At 37.7% G+C, this 23655-nt stretch overlaps 2 protein-coding genes across 2 annotated transcripts in view; both read right to left on the bottom strand.

The window, feature by feature from the left end:
* The window catches only part of LOC139718769 (thrombospondin type-1 domain-containing protein 7A-like), a 70701-nt gene extending 48092 nt beyond the window's left edge, over nucleotides 1–22609 (bottom strand). Inside the window, exon 1 of the mRNA XM_071630233.1 lies at nucleotides 22004–22609. Within this exon, the coding sequence (XP_071486334.1) occupies nucleotides 22004–22609 (606 nt within the window). The remainder of the gene's footprint in view (nucleotides 1–22003) is intronic.
* Nucleotides 4449–9522, bottom strand: LOC139718731 (uncharacterized). The gene is made up of 3 exons (XM_071630195.1): nucleotides 8732–9522; nucleotides 7763–7965; nucleotides 4449–6791 (listed from the first exon to the last, which is right to left on the bottom strand). The coding sequence occupies exons 1-3, from the start codon at nucleotides 9382–9384 to the stop codon at nucleotides 5767–5769; spliced, it is 1881 nt and encodes a 626-aa protein (XP_071486296.1). The 5' UTR covers nucleotides 9385–9522; the 3' UTR covers nucleotides 4449–5766.
* Nucleotides 22610–23655: the final 1046 nt, after the last annotated feature.

Genomic DNA, 23655 nt, shown 5'->3' on the forward strand with positions numbered 1-23655 from the left:
CGAAACATTTCCCGGATGGGAAACCAACCTTGGCGCATCCTGATCCTGTACTTCATCTTGGATACAAACTTTCACCGCAAATAGCACCAAAGCGTGCACCACCAAGAGATCGTGAAGAGCCAACCAAATCTAGGAAAAGAGTTTGCCGTACTCCCACTACATCTTCAACACCAAGTCCATCTATTGGCATGGCTGCTTCAGTGAAGGTTGAAGAGGATCACAGGTACACTTACAAGTGTGATTGCAAGCCTAGTTGTGATTGTGTAGGCTGCATCCAAAAACAGGCAAAAATTATTTCTCTTGAACACAGAGTCAAGGAGTTACAACACAAATTAATTTCAAGACAAACTGAAAACAAAGGACCAAAGAGCTGCAGAAAGAAACTTATATGTGCAGAGAACATAAGTACTGACAAAGATGTTAACCATTGTACAGGTATCAGCTCCAAACAAGCATTTGAGGACATGTACAAATTTGTAGAGCCTCATGCAAAGACAATGAGCTACTGGAAGAGTGCTAAATGTAGCAGGAAAGGCCGTCCATTCAAGGGTACCCCAAAGAAATCTGGTCCAAGGAGAAAATTGCAACTCAAGGATGAATTTCTACTTGTTCTGATGCGTCTTCGATTAGACTTGACTGTCCAGTTTCTAGCATTGCTGTTTGGAATTGTATCCAGCACATGCTCCCAGATAATTACAACTTGGTTAAGGTTCCTTGCAATGACCCTAAAACCTCTGATTGTGTGGCCAAACAGATCATCCATCTCTCTTAATATGCCCATACAATTTAGGAAGCACTGCCGGAACATTAGATCCATAATTGACTGCACGGAAATATTCATTGAGAGGCCACGATCACTTGACCTGCAGGCATCAACTTGGTCAGATTATAAGAAACATAATACCATTAAAGTATTAGTTGGGATCACGCCAAATGGGCATATTTCCTTCTTGTCAAAAGCCTATGGAGGAAGAGCATCTGATGTTGCAATCTTCAGAGAAAGTGGGTTTCTAAGCCTCCTAGACCCAAATGATGTTGTAATGGCCGATAGGGGATTTCCAATACAGGAAGAATTACTCTTGCACCATGCTACGCTTGAAATACCACCAGCTGCACAAGGCAAGCGTCAGATGACAAGGAGTAAAGTGCAAAAGACAAAAGTTATTGCCAATCTTAGAATTCATGTGGAGAGAGCAATTAATCGTTTGAAAGATTTTAAAATCTTAAACAACACAATGCCTCTCACACTTGTACCCAGCGCAGATGATATATTGATTGTATGTGCAGCTCTAGTTAATCTGCAACCAGATCTTATTAAGTGATGTTCAGGTGGACTACAAACTTTTGTGGTAGTTTTATGTCATGACTATGATTCAAAATATTTTTGTGAGGTCAAATAACTGAAAAAAAATTGTAATGGAAAAGATGTACATATATTTCCAAAACAGAGTAAAGTTTCAATTCTTCAAAGTGATGTCTTACTGCTTTTGTACTTAAAAAAAAAAAATTACATATACTACAAAGTATTTCTTCGAAAATATTTTCTTTCATATCCTTTTCCCCCCTCTCGTGCTTTGAAAGAGACAGCAAAACAACACAGTGGTGGATCCAGGCAGGGGACAAAGTTGATGCGCGCTCCCTCTGTAATTTTAAGCCACAAGATAGTTATGGTAAATTGCAAAAATTGAATGAAATCAAATTTTTTTATAAATGTGCTATTTTGTGGTGCTGGGTGAATAATTTTAATGCTTTGTTAAATCATTTTCAAAAGAAAATACCGAAAACTTTGGAAATATTGAATTGTTCCCATATAGGTATTGTATGTACTACATGTAGGGTCCTATAGTGATATTTTGCCATTTGTCATAATTATAAATGAAAATATGTTGTACAAAATGATTGCAAGTACTAGTAGGTTTAATTGTGTTTTGGGACAAAATCCAGCACTTTCTGTAGATCAAGTAAAAAATTTTTGAATTCACCAAAACATTGAATGTGTACACTAATATAGCTAAATCTAATTGTCATTTTGTGCCAATTTTATATTTGCTCTTTGTGCCCCCACTCATTCCAAATCCTGGCTTGTGTAATAGAATCAATGCTCAATCCATTCTAAATTTCATCTCACATTGTCTTAGGTGCTGTTGATGTAATGCACCTAACATTGCTTTTAGGTGCTAAATGGTTTCTAATGTGTTTATCATTTAACTTTGACCAATTGTTATACAGGGTGGCCCAGAAAAAATGGCCTAACCTATTTCCCACGGATTGTTTTTGCAATGAATGGTATCAGTGGATGAGGTAACGTCTTCTGAGAAAAATGACACCAAGATCAGAAAATTTGGTTCAGCAGTTTTCATTTAATAGTACATTGTGTGGGGCAAAGTCACGCCTTAGAATTGTTCTCTTGTCGGCTACCCCTGAACTGAAAATGGTGGAAATCCGGGCGTACCACAGCTAGAAAGAGTAATCAGATTAAGTTGATCAATTCTTACGAGTAGTCTCTAGTCAATACAATTTATCAACTGAATCAGATTACCCTAAACAACTGTGGTACGCTCAAATATCCACTATTTTCAGTTTAGGGTTAGCCGACGAGAAAATTTTTAGGGCTCGACATTACCTGACAAAATGTACTAGAAAATGAAAACTACTCAACCAAATTTGCTCATCTTGGTGTCACTTTTCTAATCAGATGTTACCTTATCCACTGATACCATTCATTGCAAAAACAATCCGTGGAAAATAGGTTAGGCCGTTTTTTTCTGGGCCGCCCTGTATAGTAAATAAAGAAGCTTTAATAGGAGTGAACTGTAATTTGTTAAACAAATTTCGGCATTACTCTCATGTGGTGAAGGTCGCATGTTCGATCTGTAATGAATATCGCAAGTCACCAAGTCACAAAAAAACTGGAAGTGGGATTCGAACCTGCCATCTACTGCATGCAGGGCAGGAACTTGCCCACCAGGCTGTTCTGGTTCAAGGCCAAGTCACAATCTTCGGCACGTGGGAGTAATGCTGAACACTTGTTTGAAAATTATTGTAATATTCAGGCGCGGTTCTACGGGGAAGAGGGGGGCTTAATTGTACATTATATGTCAGTATACAGGGAAACCCCGTTATAACGAGCTCGGATATAGCGAGATATCGCTTTCAACGAGGAGATTTTACTGGTCCCATTTTCATTTGCACATATCAAAATGGTACAAAAATGCATACGTTTATAACGAGGTACCGGTTATAACGAGGAAAAATTGGCGGTCCCTTGGACCTCGTTATAACGGGGTTTCCCTGTATAATGATTATAATCTTTGGCTCTAGGTCCGCACTTGGTAATACATGTATGTATCTTGTGATTCCATGACTACTGAGAGTCTGTACAGAAATTTATACAAATGAAACAAAATGTAATTCAGTTACATGTTCAGGTGTTTTCTTTTATTAGAAGTGAGCCAGTCTTCAATGCATTGAAGCTCAGACATTGAGGAGGTAGATCTTTTTCTGTATACATAAGTACACCCGATAAAATTTAGTAAAACACATAACCTTAATGCCCGCTGAACACTACACGATGGTCTTCAGCCATGAAGTAACATGAAATTGCATACATTTTCTGCACAGTGGGTCAATGGCCAGTCTTAAAAAATTTGACATGTCAAATCCTTAAGACTGGTCTTAAGACCGAGTCTTAAGACTGGAGACTGACAAGGTTGTGACGTCACACTTCTGGTCTTAAGACCGGTGAATCTTGGCAATAGTACGCGGTGGGCTTTAGTTACAATTTGATGAAAAACCTGATAACCTTTACCATCATTTTAAAGGTTTTAAACTTTGTTACAGGCTACTAGTCTTGTACATTAAAGTTTGTTGCTTTAATTATATCTAGGGAGCACACAGGTCTAGTACTGATACTGGATGGAAATAAATTAAGAATGAAGAATACACACACATTTACCTACATGTACATGTAGGTGTAATACTGACATTGTATTGAAACAGCTATCAAGAATGCAGAGAAATTACATGTACATGTAACCTCATAGATCACTCATGATTTTCCCAGTCTACTTGTTTTGTCACGTTTATCCCACCATCACTTGTGCTTGCACATTGAGTAATTCCCTTTAAAAATGGTTACATGAATGATGAATTTGAATGTAAAGAACTATTTGAAAGATGTTTTTTTTAATATGGCCATGTCATTAAAAGAGAAAGATGCATGTAATGAATATGCACCTGTATTTGAGTCTTCAAATTCTTATGTGCTGTACTTACACAAGTTATCTTTTAAAGTCATAAGTAGCTGCCTGCAGTAATAGAGTGAAAGGGTTGAGAGGGTGAAGAATGCATGAGAGAGATTGAGAGAGCACTAAAAAAAAGTGAGAAAAGGGGGAGGTGGGGGGGGGGAGAGGTAGAACAGTACACGAATACGTGCAGTCAACCTCGCTGAAATTGAATACAAATGAACAAGAAAAAAATCCTTTCACAAATGTTGCTTTACACAATAAAATAAATACTGGTTTACACCTATCTGAACCAGAATTTTTCTTTGACTTATACGATTATTCGAGTTGTGTGAAGATTCGGAGTAGCATCTCTTAAATTCCATATCTCAGACTAGCGTCTATTAAATTCCATATTAAAGCAAATACATCGTTCTCATCAGGGTCATTGTGAATAACTCTTGAAGCATAAAAAATGGCAAGCATAATTGCATTTTGATATTAATAATCTATGAGAAAAGAGTGTGAATCTGTATGCAGTCATTTAGGCAAGGCACAGGTATTTCCCAGTGATGTACATGTACATGTATGTAAGTACATGTACATGTAGTAGCAGGTATAGCAATGACGATTTTTGTTTCCTTGAACAGTGCAAACTCACAATATGCTTACGACCAATAAAATTACCTCGATATTTCAAGTTCACGTATCTTTTCATTTCATCTATGAATAAAATCAGAAAATTAATGATACTAGCAAAAATATCTTAAAGATAGAGACATTTGCAGCCTAAAACCTGATATGTTCATACACCTTGAAAAGTCACAAAACTTTGCATGAATAAATGTTAACTCTTCTCAAAATGTGTGTGAAATCTTAGAATCATACCTTTAATACAATATTTGTAAAGTATGAAAACTAATCAACTAGTGTCGCCTGATATCGCAATATACATTTTAACCAGATAAAATTTAAAATGATGAGACTTTGTCATGTCCCCTTGAACTAGCTCAGACAAAATATTACAAAGTACTAATTCAAGGTTCTAGATTGATAACTGCTTTATGTGAAAGACATAAATAACCGAAGAAATCTCACATTTTAGGCTGCAAATGTCTCTGTCTGCCATTAACCCTTTATGCGTTACGTTCGCAATTTTGCACAATTGTCATGAAATTCAAAGGCAGGAAGTACTGCTCATTGTTCTGGGAATGAACAATCGAAAAAATCAATACCTTTCTCCCAAGGTGCTGGGTCTGTTGGGGGACCAATTCAATGCACTATTAACCCTCTCATTACCATAGGCATGTAGATGTCTAGTAAGTCAATGGAGTTTGCAAGGTCTGGTACTGAGAGGGTTAATGTGCTCAGAAAAGTATTTAAGTTCATTTTCTTGGATATCACTCTTTAAGTAATCTTAAAGTAACGCATAAAGAGTTAAGGGGTAAAAGGTAGTGTGAATGATAAATATTTTCCAGATATTTTAAGTTATATTCCATTCATAGTACTGTCAATATTCAATACAGTTGCTGCACACACTATGCTACGGTTCATGGCTTTTACTGACAAGTTCAGGGGCAATGTGTTGGCAGAAGAATTTCTCGGCCACATCCATCGCTTTGTTCCACATTTCTCTATTAAAAAAAATGCGCTCTAGATGGAATCCTGATTGGGTGTATACAAAGAAGTCACACCACGTGCGTCCAGTGATCCCCATTTGGCACTGAACTTGATAATAGTACTGGTGATTGTTTTTCAGTTTTGTTTCTCCATCTACCATGGTGAGATAGTCGAGATTCTCAGCTGTTGGTTCCTCAAAGGCAATGGTCCGAGGACACTTTATCTCTAGGACTCCAGGCTCATCACAGCACTTACAAGAAACCAATCCATCAGGTGAAGCTCCAAGAAACACCTTGATTGGATGGACGAATAGACCACACTCCTTTACCTGTACACTTTGGTGGCCATTTTCTTTTTGGATTGTTTCATATGCATTCCTTGCGATTGGCTCCATTATCCGTCCATACTTCAGATTCGGTAAATTTCGATCAATAGTAGAACGACCCATCAGTCTTTCTATGATAGGTTTTGTGTCCTGACTTTTGGAAGAACATGGATCATCGAGCGTAGCTTGCCTTGTAATGGCTGATTTCAAGTTAGATGCTGTTATCATTCCTGCACGAAATTTTGCCCACTGTATATTTTCTGCTTGGCCTCTTGTATGTTCTTCCACGACATTAACTTCCTCCTGTGTATACGTAGGCAAACCATTCAGGAACGACTCTACAGTCTCATACCTGCCACCTAAAGTTGTCAGACAGTCGGGATCGACTGAATTCTTTGTTTCAACTTCTACCTCTTGTCCCAGATTGAAGTCTACTTCAGGAGAGTAGTTCACAGATGGTGACACATTGTGGCTTTCTTCATCCTGTAAATACTTAAATACTGTTGATCTCTCACAAGTTGGGTACATGGCATTCGCAAGTTGTCTTGCTGGTGGTATTGCCTTGCTTCCCATTGGGTTGAATAGCCTCTTTACTGCTGTGTTGACTGGCTGTTTGCGTTTCCCTGTATTAGAGAAAAAAAAATGGAATCAACATTGAACCCCAAAATACATAATAAATAATTTTGATAATTTCCTTCAGAGGCCTTTCAACCTAAATATACTTTTTTTAAGTTCATTAAATATCAGAAGTTATTAAACAAGTAGTAAAAATTTACATCCTAGATTCATACTTTATTGTAGTTTTTTGTTTTCCAATTCTTTTGATAAAACACACGGCTTAAAGCCACTGTTTAACATCGTAACTGATCGATTTAAAAAATTCTAAAACTGTGTAGCCTGACCTCTCTAATCATGTTCAGATGGATGAAAAAACAGCCAAGAATGCAAAAATAATGAAAGAAAACCAGTCATTATCAAGATATCTATGAAAGTTGTAGTTATTATCGCTAGCTATAATAACTCCAGTACTGTAGTCTATGGGGTGATCTTTTAGGTTTTCACTCTTTTGAAGCACTAAATAATAACATTGAAGCCTAATTTTTTCACAGGTGCATTTTTACACCCCATCACATACTCTGATAGCATGTAGGACCATGCAGCTCAGATTTTTTAAATCTAGAAACTGTTAAACTATGCCTTTAATATACATGTACAATAACAAAATATTGGCCTATTTATCGAGGGAGAAAGATAATTCAATTCTAAACAAAAAAGTTACCTTCTATTACTCCTCTCCTTTATCATAAATTTGGGGTCTAAATCAATTCTTGATCATGCTAACCATCAGGCATCAGGCACTGGCATATTTTCCACTTTTGGTCATATTTCCCGAACCCTGTCCAAACAATAGAAAGTCAATGGGAGAAATTTATATTTCCCGGACAATTAGGTGGGAAATAAGATTCTGATCGGGAAATATGCCATCCCTCCTAACCATTACTCATAATCCATGGATGAATTAATGTAATGATTAAAAAAAAAAGAAAAAAAAGGGGGGGGGGGGTATTGAAAATAGGAAGTAAAGTATGCTTACTTTTGTTTCCATAGCTTGGTTTCACCCACTGCATCTCACACACTGGCTTGCCATGAAGAACTGCAGCTGCACCCCCACTGTACACATTCCAACTGCAGACTTTCGATGTGCATGGTAGATGTCGATTTTGCGACACTCCAGTCATGAAGGCATGATCCAACTTGAAAACCAGTGCAGCAACATGGTTGCATGAAGATCCCAGACTGTAGAAAGTAGAATACAAATCATAATGTAATTAACATATATAGACAACAATATAATAATAGTTTTAAACTTCAAAACGGAGGTATCATCCTACTCTTACCCAGTCGGGGAGCCATTGGTATGAGCTGTGCAAATTTACGTGTCATGCAGTTTCTATAGTTGGAGACAGAAATGAACATTATCGAACTTGTGGAAAATATTGTCCTGTACACCCTAGTGATAAAATATCCTTTTTTTCATCCCACTCCTTCAATTGGATACATGTTACATGTAGACTCTATATCTTGATGATGTGCTTCACATCATGCTGATCACTGATCTTGTTCATATTTTATTAAAATATACTAGATCTCGACTCGAGGGATTAGCACTGGCGGACCCCCCCCCCCCCCCCAAATTAAATAAATCAATCTGTCAGATAGAGGGCAGTGCTGAAATTTGTGTTGGCCATAGAGTTACATGGTGTTTGCAGGAGTGTGTGTAAGTTGCTTATTCAATTGGATAGGAGAAAAAAATACAGTGCGCTCATCAAAACCTAAATTTTCCACAACTGGACGCAAGAAGAGACAAGGTAAGTATTTTGGGTTTTTAAATCAAACGGTTCATTTAGATGCCCATTTGTACGGCACATAGATCTAGACCTAAATCACCTAGTCCCAAACAATATAGTCTACCTTCGTATTAACTATTATTCAGCAATTTACTAGAGTCTAAGTGCAAGTTTATCTGGCAACAACATCATTGCATAATTTGTGTGATTCTTACCCAGCAAAGCAACTACAGTAGGCACTGTAGATTTTTCCGGAGGACTTGTCAATGGCAACCCACACGCTGTGAGGTATGTTTTTTACTGCCAATGAGGGAGTACATTGTGCTTTCAACACAGAAACTTCACTTTCCGCTGAAATTGGGTGGTAGAATATTTCGTGGAGCCACTTGCTGTTGAAGTAAGAGAAGGCCTTTCCCTCTTTGTAGTCTGAGAGTAATCTTTCTTGCAACGTTTTTGGTCTAGTACCACGCGATTTCCGTTCCATCTTACTTGCTTCACTGGGGCAGGGCGCCTCGCTTAACAACCACTCGGCTATTTCAAAATAACTAACGGGTGGCCAAAACTTCACTCCTTCTTTTTCTGGCAACCAGTCATCTTTCAGGTCCGCCAACGGATCTGGAATTTGTTTTCCGTTTATGAACAACAATTCTGCATACTGTTTTGACCGCGATCGTTCTTCTTCAACTTCGCTTGGTTTCACACTGTATCCAAATCGCACTGCGCTGTAGACTAACGCTTGCAGCTCCGCTTTCAAACCCGTCGTTTTTAGTCCTCTTATGCGAAGAAAATCCTTTAAAGCGTCCACTTTCCAAAATTTGATTTCTTCCAAGGTTAGCTGACGTTCATTTTCCGTCCCATTTGCCTCCATTTTCGATAAATAGTTAAATATTCATTTCTGAATTCTAATCGTCACTGTACACACGTACGATTCAAGTGCAGACTACGATTATTATAAGTTTGTTTATCTCCAATGACCTTTGACATAAACCCACAATGCAATGCGCGCCGAGATTGCGAATCGGCTTATACCGCAATGACAAGCATACAGATCGGATCTGGATTGTGCCCCTCCCCCTCCCCCCCCCCCCCCCCCCCCCAATACCCAGGAGATGATGCTCATGTCGTAATCTCCACGACATTAACATTCCCCCTGATTACGGTTCAGTCCCAGCTGATTATCTCATCTGCCTTTCAGACCGGGGATGGATGAGTTGAAAAATAAGCAGGATGCAAGGCCTGAAGGGGGCAAGATGGTATCTGACATTTGAGACAGATACAGTATGTACATGTGGCGGACAGGAGATCAGACTGATATATCACATACAGTTGAACCTCTATTATCCGGCCTCCCTTTATCCGGATCTCTCTATTATACGGATGCAATCTCGCCGTGATTTTTTTTTTTTAAATAATTACAGGAGGAAAGGGGGATTCCCAACTCCTTGAGAACTCCTACACAAACACACATGAATTACATATTACTTCCAACATGATTAACATATATTACATCAAATTTCCTTCCATATTGCTTACCCTCAGACATTTTAACATTCCCAAACATCCCCAAATGTAACAATGAAAAGGTTGCAGTATACACATTACTACATGTGGTACTACAATGGGCTACATCAGTACATGTGTACGTATGTATATGTACATGTATAAAGCATTGAGTCTCCCGTATCCGGCCAAATCCCTTATCCGGATGAGCCCCGGTCCCGACTTGTCCGGATACGAGAGGTTCAACTGTACAGTACATACAGTAACATCATAAGACTCCTTTCAGACTAACAATATTGTAGCTTGGAACTCGTTTAAAAGATGACCTGCATATTGTACCAGAAACAAGTTTTTAAAAATGTTCATAATTGCATTTTGATCCTTTCTGTGCCGGGACAGCACTGTGCAGTGCTCTGAAAGCACTCAAAGTGTCTGAACAACAACAACAACAACACCAAAAACAGAATTACATCACATTTCTGGATGTGAGTCTGCAGTCTGAGAGTTCACCCAGGTCTTAAAACATGGTTGAGACGGTGAAGCTGAATCTTTGAATAGTCACCTAGATATAAAGGTCTGTACTTTCTACATACATTGTACTCAGGCACTAGCTTCTAAAGTTTATGAAGAAATGTTCATGTATGATTGGCAGGTCATGAGGTTTTATAACATGGCTGTTGTATGGAGTTCTGTCATTTATAATCTAGCTGTCAGTAAATGGGATACTCATATGACTGTCTGAACACTGCACAACTCGACATCATCTTTGAAGAGCTTTTCAAAAGTGAGATTATAAATGGACCTGGTCTTTTCACATGCGTCAAACATTTCAAGATTGCTTCGGAGTTGGGGAGATAATGACAGTGCAGGTTACATAGTACATTGTTAGCATCTCGAGTTTAATCTACATGTGTATTTGCAAAGAAGCAAAGCATAACATCACTCCTGTGTTGTATGATCATTGTATCCTATATTGACTTATGAAATACTTTGATGCATGGATGTACCTTTTTGATGGTCTGCTAACAGACACTAGATTAAAGGGATCATTATAGTTTTGGTTGAGACCTAACTTCAGGTTTCTATCATTTTTGGTAAGATAAAGATCTCAAAGCTCTTATGAGCATGTGATTCAAAAGGAATTTACTTTTTATTTGATGAAAATTGGTTAATTGCAATTGCTGAGATATCCAAAAGGGAGTGATCTTAATAAAAGGTGAGACCCAGCTTTTATTACGATCTCTTTCTTTTATCTTGTTTTTGGATGTCTTACCAATTCCAAAACCGATTTTCTTCAAACAAACTTTGAATTCCTAGCTTAGAAAAATATGCTCTGTACTATTTTGTGAGTGATTTCTTGATATATATCTAACAAAAAGTTACAGCCCAATCCTCATCTCTACCAATACTATAGCTTTACCATCCCTTTAAAGTGAGGTCTATCAGAAAGATTAGATGAGATATTGGCCCCAAAGCTGGCAGTCTGTATGCCGTTCCACATCATCCAGTCCTGCAGGTTTTGTCCTTCTGCGATGGCTGGATAAACACAGACTATGACTGTGCACAGTGAATTGGTCGTCACAGATAACAGCTAAAATGGCTTCTGAGCTCCCACTTATCTCATTTCAAATCCCTGACAAAATAGACACACTTCACGTGCCTACAAACACATCTTCTACACAGTGATCTCATAACGAATATTAATTTTACAATATTATAATGAAAGTGAGGGTGAGAAAAAGGGGGGGGGGGAAGAAGAAAAAGAAGAAAGGGAAGAAACAAAAAGAACAGTAATGATTACCTAATTTGAAATCTCTGACAAAATAGACAAACTTCATGCCTAAAAACACAACTTCTACAAGTGATCTCACAACAAACATTTAGATTTTTTTATATTAAAAAAGAGGGTGAGAAAAAGGGGGAAGTAGAAAAAGAAGAAAGGGAAGAAAGGGAGGGGAAAAAACAGTAATGATAATTTGAAATCTCTGTCAAAATAGACACACTTCATATGCCTAAAAACATAACTTCTACATGGTCACAATGGTTATATCATAAGAATATACAGGAAAGGGTGAAAAGAATGGGAAAAGATGAAAGAGAAGAAAGTGAAGAAGCAATGTAAGAATGATAACAATTAGAAGAGAAGATGAGAATATGGTAAGGAAGTTCTAACAAGGAGCAGTACCTAAGAAGAAGAAAAAGAGAAGCAGCTCAGGATTTGTCTGCCCTCAATGAATCCATGCTTGGGGAATTACCTGCCCCTTTAAAATTTTCAGATTTCCCCCTCTAAAAAAAAAGCGATGGTATAGTTCTGGTTGGGATGGGGCTTCACGCAGGTTTCCAACTTCCTTGTGTGTGATAATGAAGAGCTCAAGAAATATGAAAAGGCATACAATTCTATATCATAAAAGGGAATTTGTTTAAAAATAACTTTATTTGATAAAAATCGTTTTTGAAATGACTGAGATAATTTACAACTCGAGACTTGTCCGAGATAAAAGGTAGGATTCACTTTTTATTAGGACCACTTTGTTTTACTTTCTTTAAGATAATATCTCCACCATTTCAAAAGTGATTTTTATTAAAATGAATTTTGAATTCCTCTGAGATTGTACAAAATGTACACTGTCAATATTTCACTAACTAGTGCTTTCTAGTTATTTTGCAAAAAGTTAAAACTGAATCCTTCATCTCAACCAACACTACCATTCCTATTAAAAGCGAATTTCATTTGTTCCCAACCAAAAATCTATTTATTTTGTGTGAGCTTCGCTTTTATTTGAGAATTACCAATCAGATGAACCTCTTCCAAGAACTGTACCCAGAATTCCTTTTTAAAAACTTGCAGGTTCTCAATTTTACCACAATGCTTCACACACCATTGCATCATCATACTCCACCACTGAACCATCATGCTGTTTTCCTTGTAGGCATGTAGTTACACCATTGAACACTGATGTGCCTAGGGAGTCAGGTCCAGCCGTTTCTAAATTGGGATTTTACTACTTCCCTGTCAATTAGATACATCTCCCCCAATAGCTGAAAGGAATGATTCTACAGTATATAATGGCTGTAAAATTTGTGTCTTCTGCTCTTTTTTCTTTTTTCAGGTACCGGTAGTGACATTATGACAATATAGGTGTCATTTTTATGAGACCATAATGAGAGGAAAATCTAATTCGCTGGGTCCTCCTGGCCACTGATAGTGAACATTTCAAATCACTAATCATTCTACCACCTTGTGACTGGAAATGTGGTGGTTTGTTGGGCGTAAATCATCACAATTATACTTGTCAATTTGCAACATCCTCATCATCTCGAGCACTTCGGGGGCACAAATTGTCTGCTACGTGTATATCACATCAATATGGCCTTTTTTACGATCAGTGGTGTAACTTTTGTACTCGGAGGGTCAAAATTTCAAACAAAATATTTTTTCATTATTCTGTTTGATTCCTGTTTGAAAGTATTCAAATTTTTGAAAAAATAACATTTCAGACCTTAAAGCTGAAGGGTGATTGGTGTAAGTTAAGGAAAACCCTGGCACCTGAAGTAAATTTAAGCAAAATTTTGCTTTCATGAATTGCACCATATTGACAAAATTCTGTAGTCAAACTTCACCATGCAAAGTTTATATGGTTAACAACAATATATAGTTTGTGAATCAAAACTATTTGGGGGTTGAATATAAAGTGAATTAAAAAAAAATACATGAGATTTATAAATTTTTGCTAAAAAATACCAATTGACATGTAATTTTTAAGATTTTAACTATTTATTGGAGGGCAGGCCAGGTCAAACTCTTACTATAACAAGTCTTTAAGAAGGGCTACCTTCCTATGTAGGTTAAATGAAATTCCAATCATTTCTTTAAAACTTGGATTTTTCACACATGGATGTTTCGGAGGTGACAGTTAACATATTAGAATGTTTCGGAGGTGACATTAATATTAACACTCACTTATTTTGAGAATAAGTGACAATAACACAAAAACTTCTTCTTTTTATCAATGTTTTTAATAATTATAACTCGAGAACAAGAAATTAACTCCTGTTTCAAGCAGATAAACCACACAGAACAAGTGTTTTTTTTTCCACTTCATTAATTAGCATGGGTACCGGTAGTTTGCCTTCCATTTGTACGAAGGATGTAAGCTAAATATTGTAATCTGAAGAAACATGGCATTCCATTTTCTACCTTAACTTGAGATGAGGGTGTGAGATCATTTTAGTAATGTTTCTTTGCTCTCTGAACATTTTATTCCACAACACCATGGAAGAATCACTTCGTTTCGGAGGTGACATTCAATGTTAACATTGTGTTGAAATATTAATTTACAGTAAGAATATGATGGACATAAGCTAGATATTGTAACCTGAAGAAACATGGCATTCCATTTTCTACCTTAAATTGAAATGAGGGTGTAAGATCATTTCAGTAATGTTTCTTTACTCTCAGAATATTTTATTCCACAACACCAGGGAAGAATAACTTTGTTTCGGAGGTGACTTTCAATGTTAACATTGTGTTCATGTATTCATATAGTATGTCCCCCCAAAAAAAATTACAATTAGACTTTTGCATTGATAGCACCCAATATGATTAAATCAACTAAATTCTACTTTGGGGTCTTAAATTATAACATCTTAGCTCTATTTTGCAGAAAGCCCCAGTCAATTTGGTTAAGTGATCTCAAAGAAATGTGGATTGTTATAAAGGATGTCAGGAGTCTGATTCTTCCAAGTTCAGCACTTGGATGCTCTTTGAACTGCATATTAATGTGTAAACACATGCAGAACTTGGAGGGAAGGGATTCCTCACATGCTCTACAAAAATCCTCAATTCTCTTTGACCTCTGAAGCAAATTGAATAGGGTTTTCTGTAAGGCGTGGGCAATGAGTTATAGTTTCAATCCCTTACATTGTATTTTAGATTGATTCACTATCTTTAAAGTTATTGTTGCGGAGGGACATACGGTATGAATACCAAAAGCAAAAATTCTTATTTGACTTGTGTACGTTTTTGTTTGCACATAGTTTTATAAATAGATTAATTCAAGGATGTTCATGAATTCTTCATCATCCTTGATAGCCACCATACAAATGTTATAATAACTGGTGAAAGGTGTTTGGTTCATCTGGGATAAATTTTCTATACACCAGATTCATTTAAACTGTTGACATTACTAAAATATATTTTACATATCATATTGAATTGATTGAAAATTACCTGCAAATAATGCATATTTAACAGTCACTTTTGAGAGTAAAAAGTATATGATAAGAAAAAACATTTTATTGTTTTTGAGGTGACACAACACAGAGACAACCCAACTTCTCAGGTGTTAACTATTTAGTGAACATTCATGTCTTTCCTCATGGCTTTAATTTTCAAATATAAGCTCTTTCTTTCAGTTCTTACTTGTTATTTTGTTTGGTTTTTCTCTTTCATGATAATGGATACCAGCTCATATCTTGTTTGAGATTGTAATTCATACTAATCTTTAACAGGTTTTTACAGTTTGGTTAAGACAACAGTTTGTGTTTCCCAGCTGAAGAGAGCAGCATAATGCTTTTCTGTGAACTTGAGGGGAAAATTTGTTTTTGTTCAGTAATTTTCCCCATCAACTTCACAGAAGGTCCCGGACACAAACTGGTCTCAAATAAACTTATAAGGGACCGAAACTGGAAAAGGACAAGTTCACCTCAATAGACATGAGGGTTGAGTAAATATAGCGATATTAGTAAAACACATCAGTGAGAGTTTGAGGAAAGTAAGGCAATCCGTTCCAGAGTTATGGAGTTTTAAAGTTTCTGCTCAGTCAAAGCCGAATGAGAAGACTTCATAGCTTGTGATGTCACATGTGTACAAGGATGTAGAGAAAGTATCAAGAAAATTCAACATTCTGTATTTTCACTTTTCTTGCATAACAAAAGAACACATGACTTCTCTCTTTTGGAAGGCAGGGTGAATAATATTGCCCTAAAATACATCAGAAGCAAGTTGAAGAAATGTGCACTTTTTTCAAAAAGTGAAATTTTGTGAAATTCACTTATATTTTCCTTATATCGTTGTATGCATGTGACATCATACACTGTCGTAGTCTTCTCATCCAGCAGTGATTGCGCAGATACTTAAAAAACCCATAACTTTTGAATGGATTGTCCAATTTCCCCCAAACTTTCAATGATATGTTTTACTGTTGAACATTTGCATTCACTCAATCCACATGTATATGAAAGTGGACTTGTCCTTTAAGAAACTTTTCTTTTCCTTGAAATTCCAGTACTTAAAGCCAAATTCTAAGATTAAACATAATAACAAAACAAGGTAAACACCTCATCAAAAGTACTGAAATAGAACTACAAATCTTGTTTGTTTGTTTTTTTTATCTTTCCCTTTCCAGTCCTGGGGACTTGTTCCTCTGTTCACTTTAGTTGTCACATAACTTCAATAATCTTAAAAAATACAATGTCATAAACAGTTGGTTCAACTTGGAAAATGTAATAATTATTGTTATATTAAAAAAAAAAAATCACATAATTTTGTTTATGATTACCACATTGTACATGGAAAAACAACAACTATGAATTCAAGAACAAGTTGTGCACCAGCTATAGGCATGTGGCCTTTTTGTGGAGTTTGATTATTTGATGATTTTTTTTTTTTACATTCTTTTTTTTTTAAAGATTGTGGACTATGGCATGCATGAACTGCCACATGTATTACTTTGGTATCAAGGGAATTCTGGTGAGCTATGTATACAAAAGTCACTTCTGTTGTGATGATTTTGTAGATATTAAATGTATTAGAAAATGTTAATAGATAGTGAAAAGGAACTGAAGTCTTGCCTTTCACTATCACATAACAATATGGTGTTAACAAACAATGTCACCTCCGAAACACAAGAAAAAGCAACCTACAAGGAAAGCTGTGATTGGTAAATCTTCACAACTAAATTGCTTGTTGGAAATCAAGCTTCTAAGATGAAAGCATCTATATGTTTACTTAACTAAAGCAGGAGAAATGATCTTGATTACAATATTATATATACAACAGATGGGTGTATTTTGTGCATTCTCATTGTTAAAAAAAGGTGAAAAATGTACATTTGCCCTAAAACGTACAGTCTAGTAATAAAAAAAAGAGTGAGAGTGTGGTAGTTGATTTCTCCACTTTGAGACTTATGTTGCTAAAATAAATGAAACCATTGGTGTACATGATATGGTTTCTCTTCAACAGAAATTAACAAAAAATCTTGTTAACAGTGTTTTGTCACCTCCGAAACAGTAATTTTTAGTTTTTATTGAATCTTTTATTAATCCCTAGAAAATTCTCACTTCCTGTTGCCATATTACTATTGTCATCCAAAAGAGATTCCTGTCAATTGGACAGAATCAAACAAAATTGCTTTGTCTTCGAGAAATTATCAAATATAATATGCCTGTTGTTTCGGAGGTGACAATTGTTTCGGAGGTGACAAGTGTTAACGGAAAATTGTAAATTGCTCCGAAATGAAAACAACAGGCTATATTTCTACTACCTTCCTTCAGAGATAATGTGAGGGGATATGTTACATTTTTGCAAATGTAATGTATAACTGATGTCAAGAATAAAAAAATTAAATACATAAATCTGTTGTCTCGGAGGTGACAGAAATGTTAACGGAAAAGTTACATAAATTTATAAACGCTCACCAAAAAATGATAAGTTATTTGAATTAAATAATCTTTGGATCAAAGTTAAGTCAGATTGATTACTATTCTGTTTTGATGGAAATTAGCAAAGTTGAATTTTATAATTGTGAACAAGAGCTAACTCAAAAGAGGGGTTAATTTTTAACGGAAAATGTCACCTCCGAAACATAAAGTTTGGACAATTTCAGTATTTAAAGAAGACAAAGCAGAACCTGGTAAACATAACAGTTCTTAAAGTTGGATACCTGTCTATCACAACAGCAACAAAAATAATGAAAAGGAATAAACAATTTAATATGCTAGCTCTGACAAAAATACTATGTCAGAGTGAGTACACCAAAAGTGTTGGATTTCAAGCATGTAAGTGCCTGCCACATCTGAAAGAAAAAGAGAGGAAAGTTCATTAAGGTACCCAAGGTAGACACTGTGGGTGGTAAGTTTATGAGAAAAAATAATGCATATCTGTCAGTGTATAAGAAAGTTATACACCAATTAGTGCCAATACTGCATTTTACACCACTGATTGTAAAAATGGCCATATGCATGCCATACAATACAACACAAACATGATACACACCCAAACACACAAGCATACGAGATTTAGCAGTCAAACTCAGAATTTACTGCACTCCCTCCACCCCTCCCCTCTTAAGACATTTTGTGGAAGATGAGAGGTCCTACTTATAGCCTTCAAGACTACAGGCTTGTAATTATCCTTTTATTACCAACAATAGTTCACCCAGATTACAACATTATACATTTGTAATTAAACACTAGCTTTTTTAACTTCCTTGATTTTTGCTCACACCTACGGTATATTACAAGTGACAATAAATGTCCATGCCATTCAAAATAGAACCTATCGAGGAGAGAATGTTTTAAAGCTCACATTACCGACTCTGAGTATAATAACAAACATGACGTTTACAGAGTATGGACAAAAAGAGCTTGTTTGCTAGATATACAGTAGGCCCTACAGGCAGCACCTTGACAAGGATGGATAGTGAATAATAATTTACCCTTTATAATTTTGTATGAACTTTGCTGGCCGAGATTTTTCATCCGCAAATTAGTAATCCATCTAATTTTGACCCAGACTTTGTAAATCACCAAGCTTTCTCAAGTGTAATGTGCCTTTAATAGTCCATCACGAAGGCCATGGTGACATTATGGGGATGCTCAAGGGAGATTAGGGAATCTCTATTCATTGACAATTATCCTCTGATAAGTTCTAAACATTTGTACCATTCCACAAATCAAGAGCAGTTCTAGGGCCCATTTACACCAAAAATTTATCATTTCTGTTGTTGTTGTTGTTGTTTTTGTTTTTGTTTTAAATTGCGTCGCCAAAACTTATCAATTAGCTGCAAGCAAAGTGCTTTACAGGGATGATACAGTACACAGTTTTTGTTGAGATGGGGGCTTCAGGTTTCAAACTTTTTTGCATAATAATGACAAACCTCGCATGCAATATGAAAGAGCATACATGTAAGAAGCATTCAAAGTTTATTTGATGGAAATTGGCTTTGAAATGGCTGAGATATCCAAGACAAATGGGGCCTAATAAAAGGTGGGATCAAACTTCTAATATTAGGACCACTTTATTTTACTTTGTTTTTGGATAGCAAGTATACTGGTAAGCTTTAAATTCCTCTTAGATAAGGTATGCTCTTTAATATGTAATAAAAGATTGATCTAAAAAATCAAAATCTGAATCTGAATTTTTCTTCAAAGTACATGTCACTAGCATGACTGTTGATGGTGCATCTAGCAGTTTTAGGTGCCCAAACTCAACCGATATCTAACAAAAGCTTGAACCAGGGAGTACCAAGTATCTATTCTTCACAGGCTGGGAAAGTATGTCTGTTTATGCTATCAATCAATTATGAAGGGGACCAATTTGTGAATTTTCACTCATAGCTTTGCCATATGGAGGAGTCTGATCTGTGTAAAGGGTTTGTGTGAACACACCTTTATGGTCCAAACAACATCACAAATTATATCATCCCATCTAGTTGTATAACATTACTAGGGTGTCTGGAGCATTTTTGTAACTTTTGAAATTCTGTGAGAAACGAATTGTGAATTATTTCATATGAAAGAGACTTACATCATTAAGACATATTTCAAATTTCATGGCGAAATGATGTTTCTATCTTGAGAAATTTAACTTTGAAATCACAGCAATATCACCCCCTTTTTTACGAGCACGCATGAAAATGTGACCCAAATCATGTTTGCAAACAACGCCGAAAAGCTGCATTCGCGTGTGGATCTCCAGCGATCAGATAATGAGCGTACAGCGGTTAGAAAATACGCGTAACAAGCGCAGAAGCCACTCCCCCTATGTCTTGTCATACCCTGTGTGCGCCGCGTGCGTACGTACGTGCTCGGTATTCAGTTTACATTCGATTCACATGTACCGTATTGAGCGCCCTACAACACGTACGAACCCCGCGTATGTATGCAGGCGCAGCTAGCTAGCAGCAGCTAGGCAGCTAGCGCAGCCCCGCCGGTAAAGTTCGGGGAGCCGAGCGGAGAGCATCGCGATTGTAGGCCAGGGGAGCCGGCATGGCGAGCATGGTTCGAAGAAATATGCAGTCGATTGTCGAGAGCAGGTGCACGCAGCTCGCGTGAAATGCACAAGCTACAACCTCTACAGCCACAGGCTTGGAATTGATGCCACATTACCACTATTCGTACATGCAAAAATGGCCAAATAAGAGTCTTCCGAAATCTTTTCCACGCCCTTTTTGTCGATCGGGTGTTCGTAATACACCGCTGCCGCTACCACCACAGTAACGTTAGCTAAGGCCTACTTCGTTCGCACTTGGCTAAGCGGACATGATTGTATTCACAACCGATTTCTCGGCTTAGTGCCAGTGACTCGAGCATTGCGAGTGCACTTTCGAAATATAAATGAACGATAAGATCATAACCAATCCACAAGTAAACTAATAGTAGTAGACAGAAATTTAGTAGAGTCTGGTTGTTTTGCAAGACGTACGTGATTTGTGAGCGTGACTGTATTCGATATGTACAGTACAGAGTGCATGCTATGTGATGCGTGTTGTAGGAGCTATCGCAAGCGACAGCCCAGTTTCCTGCCTCGTGATATGCACATCATACACAACACATACACACACAAACGTACATGTAGTGACACACACACAGTGGTAGCTCTCTAGCTCTGCTGGCAGCATCTGGCGCGCGCCGCATGCACACGCGATCCATCCCCACACAACCGTAGAGGCCATGTGGTTTTAGACGGCGATGCGTAATCAAATTTACATATGCATTAGCCCCTTCGCGCGAAGTTACTATGGATTCTTGCATACGAAGCCCCGCCTAAAACGTTCGCTGTGACCAAAAAATTATTGCAAGGGGTATCTTCAAGGCGATATCCCCACACCTAGGCGTGGAGCTAGCGAAAAACTAGCGGCACCATCGGATTCAGCATGTCCTCAACTACTAGTACTAGTATGTCTCACGGCAATACAAATACCGAAGCAGACGCTGAGATATGGGGATAGATGTGCTTCTATCGATTTTTACATCAATTTATCGTCGGATTCATGTACCGCCGTTCTGATAGGATATGGAGAAAAACTTCCTCTTTCATATGATACCAAATTTGTTAGGATTCGTTAATGGCATGGTCTGGGGATTTGGCAGTAAAGGCGAAATTTTGCTCAAAAATGCTGGGTCAAAACGGCGTAGGCGCGCGGCTCCATTGCATTCTATGGGACTTGCGTGTTATGAGATAGGGGCGCGTTTTGGTCGAGGGTTAGCAGTGCGCGATCAGACACCCTAACATTACCTCTCGCTCTCCATCATGAATTCAGTGTGAATACATCATGATTAACCTGTTCTATACTGAATTCTGTAATATCCATAGACTTAATACACAGGCCACCAGGTTCCCGTATGGAACGGGTTAATTTATCAATCACATCATCACTGTTTATAAAACTATTCCAGATTGATTCCATATATTGAGACTGTGAAGAATTTATTCTTAGCAGAAATTTTGAGCACAGTATGGGTACATCAAAACTGGTTCCATCAGCTATTTTTCTGAATTTTGTACTGATTGTATTAAAAACTAAAAGTACATTTCTACAGTACATTTTTATTAAAACACCATCCTCATCATCAGTTTCATTGCAATCGTTACCGTACTGTTGATGTTTTGTTGTTTTATAATAAAATGTGTAAAAAAAAAATAAAACATTAATAACAGTTCTAGAGCAGAAAGAAAATGGGGGTGAAAGGAATGTAAATCAAACCTGTCGACAGCTGGTCCATTCTCCAATTCGCCATTTGTATGATGGTAGTGACAACTCAACTGTACAATCGGGTAGCTTGAGATTTTTCTGTGCCTGAGACAACTCGCCGCATTCTCTCCCGCCGAAGCGAGGAGAGCGGACCACCACTCTCGAACGGTACCGCGCCGCTGGCTTGCAAGTACCGCTCCACTCGGACCAAGCAATCCACGAATCGAGCACACAATCTTCCGGGCAAATGGCACATTTCTGATAGGATGACGGACGTGATAAGCCACTACAATAATGGTATGGAACTCTTGTTCTTTCGTCGTCCAATTTTTCGTCTACATAAACACAAAATACAGCCCTCGTTTGGCCACAGAAAGTTTTGTTTTGGCTGCTCCCACACGCAGTCCACGGGCTAGCAGCCCATTCAAACGGGATGGAGGTCGGGAGGATGGAGGTAGGGGTATCGTGGGTCGTAGAGTTCACAGTCGGCGATCCTGCCTGGGGAGTCTTTTGTGCCCCTACGAAATCACGGTTCCTAGGTCCAAAGAAGAAAATCAATAAGTGGATGAATACCCTGATTACGGACATAGTACTCCTGTAAGAAAGTGTGTGATCCATTGGACTTCTTGTGAACAATCCCCAGTGAATATAGGAAAATCAGAAAAATAAGTCATCCGGCGATCCAGCAAACGTGCCGCTGCACAGGGTAAAAGACGGGCAATCGGTACGGGTACGGGTAACAGGTACGGCGATCGTATTATGCAGGCCGCCGCTAGCGCGCTGTGCCGCTGCCTGATGCCGCAGCCTTCTTGCTGTCTTGTTTTGGATGACTTGTGTGTGAGGTTGAAGCTTCCCATGTGTGTATGCATGCGTGTTATGTGTGCTCCGCTGAGAGCTGCGAGTACAGTGCACTAAATTGGGAGGGGGTTGTTGTTGTTGTTGAGTTTTTTGGCGCTTTTCAGTCAGACTTGACTAAGTACTGTATTTACGGGAGGGGGGGGGGGCGGGGGGCGGGGGGGGGGGGGTCAGCTTTTTGTCACAGCTCTGGTGCCTGTAATGCACTATCAACATCATTATTTCGCACCTCTGCCTTTATCAGATGACTAAACAACATTTATCTCTTTTATTTTCTTTTTTTTATCGTTTCTTTTTTCTTCTCTCCCCCCCCCCCCTTGGCCCTTTCTTTGGAGTCAGTTTTTGTTGATCACTCAAGCATATCATGGACTTAAAAAAAAATAACTGTGTAGCAACAGATAAAATGAAGACAAGGTTACAGCTCTAATCTTGGACATTTTATACACCGTGAAAAAGTATAAAAATGATGATAGGCCCCAATGATACATTGTGATGATACTAATAATTTTTAAAAATACTAACTATTTCCTATAATTATTAGCAATGGTTCTACTTTGGGGACTGGAGGCTAACAGAAAGATCAGGCAAGTTTAATCGTTTTCATAATTTCTCATTAAAAAGGAAAAGAGAGTATAACGCACAAATTCTGAACGCACACATAGGTTTACTGCCAGTGATTAACCCCATGAAGCTCAGCAAGGTGACAGCAAATAATTCAATTGCACACGTGCGATAATCGATGTGATCATATCCGGTTTCTTGTTTTCTTGGACGTCTGACCCTCACTGACCACAAACAACAATATCGTC

The sequence above is a fragment of the Diadema antillarum genome, unplaced genomic scaffold (genome assembly GCF_040938485.1).
Source record: "Diadema antillarum isolate AM-2024a unplaced genomic scaffold, OU_Dant_1.0 scf00000099, whole genome shotgun sequence".
NCBI classification, from domain to species: domain Eukaryota; kingdom Metazoa; phylum Echinodermata; class Echinoidea; order Diadematoida; family Diadematidae; genus Diadema; species Diadema antillarum.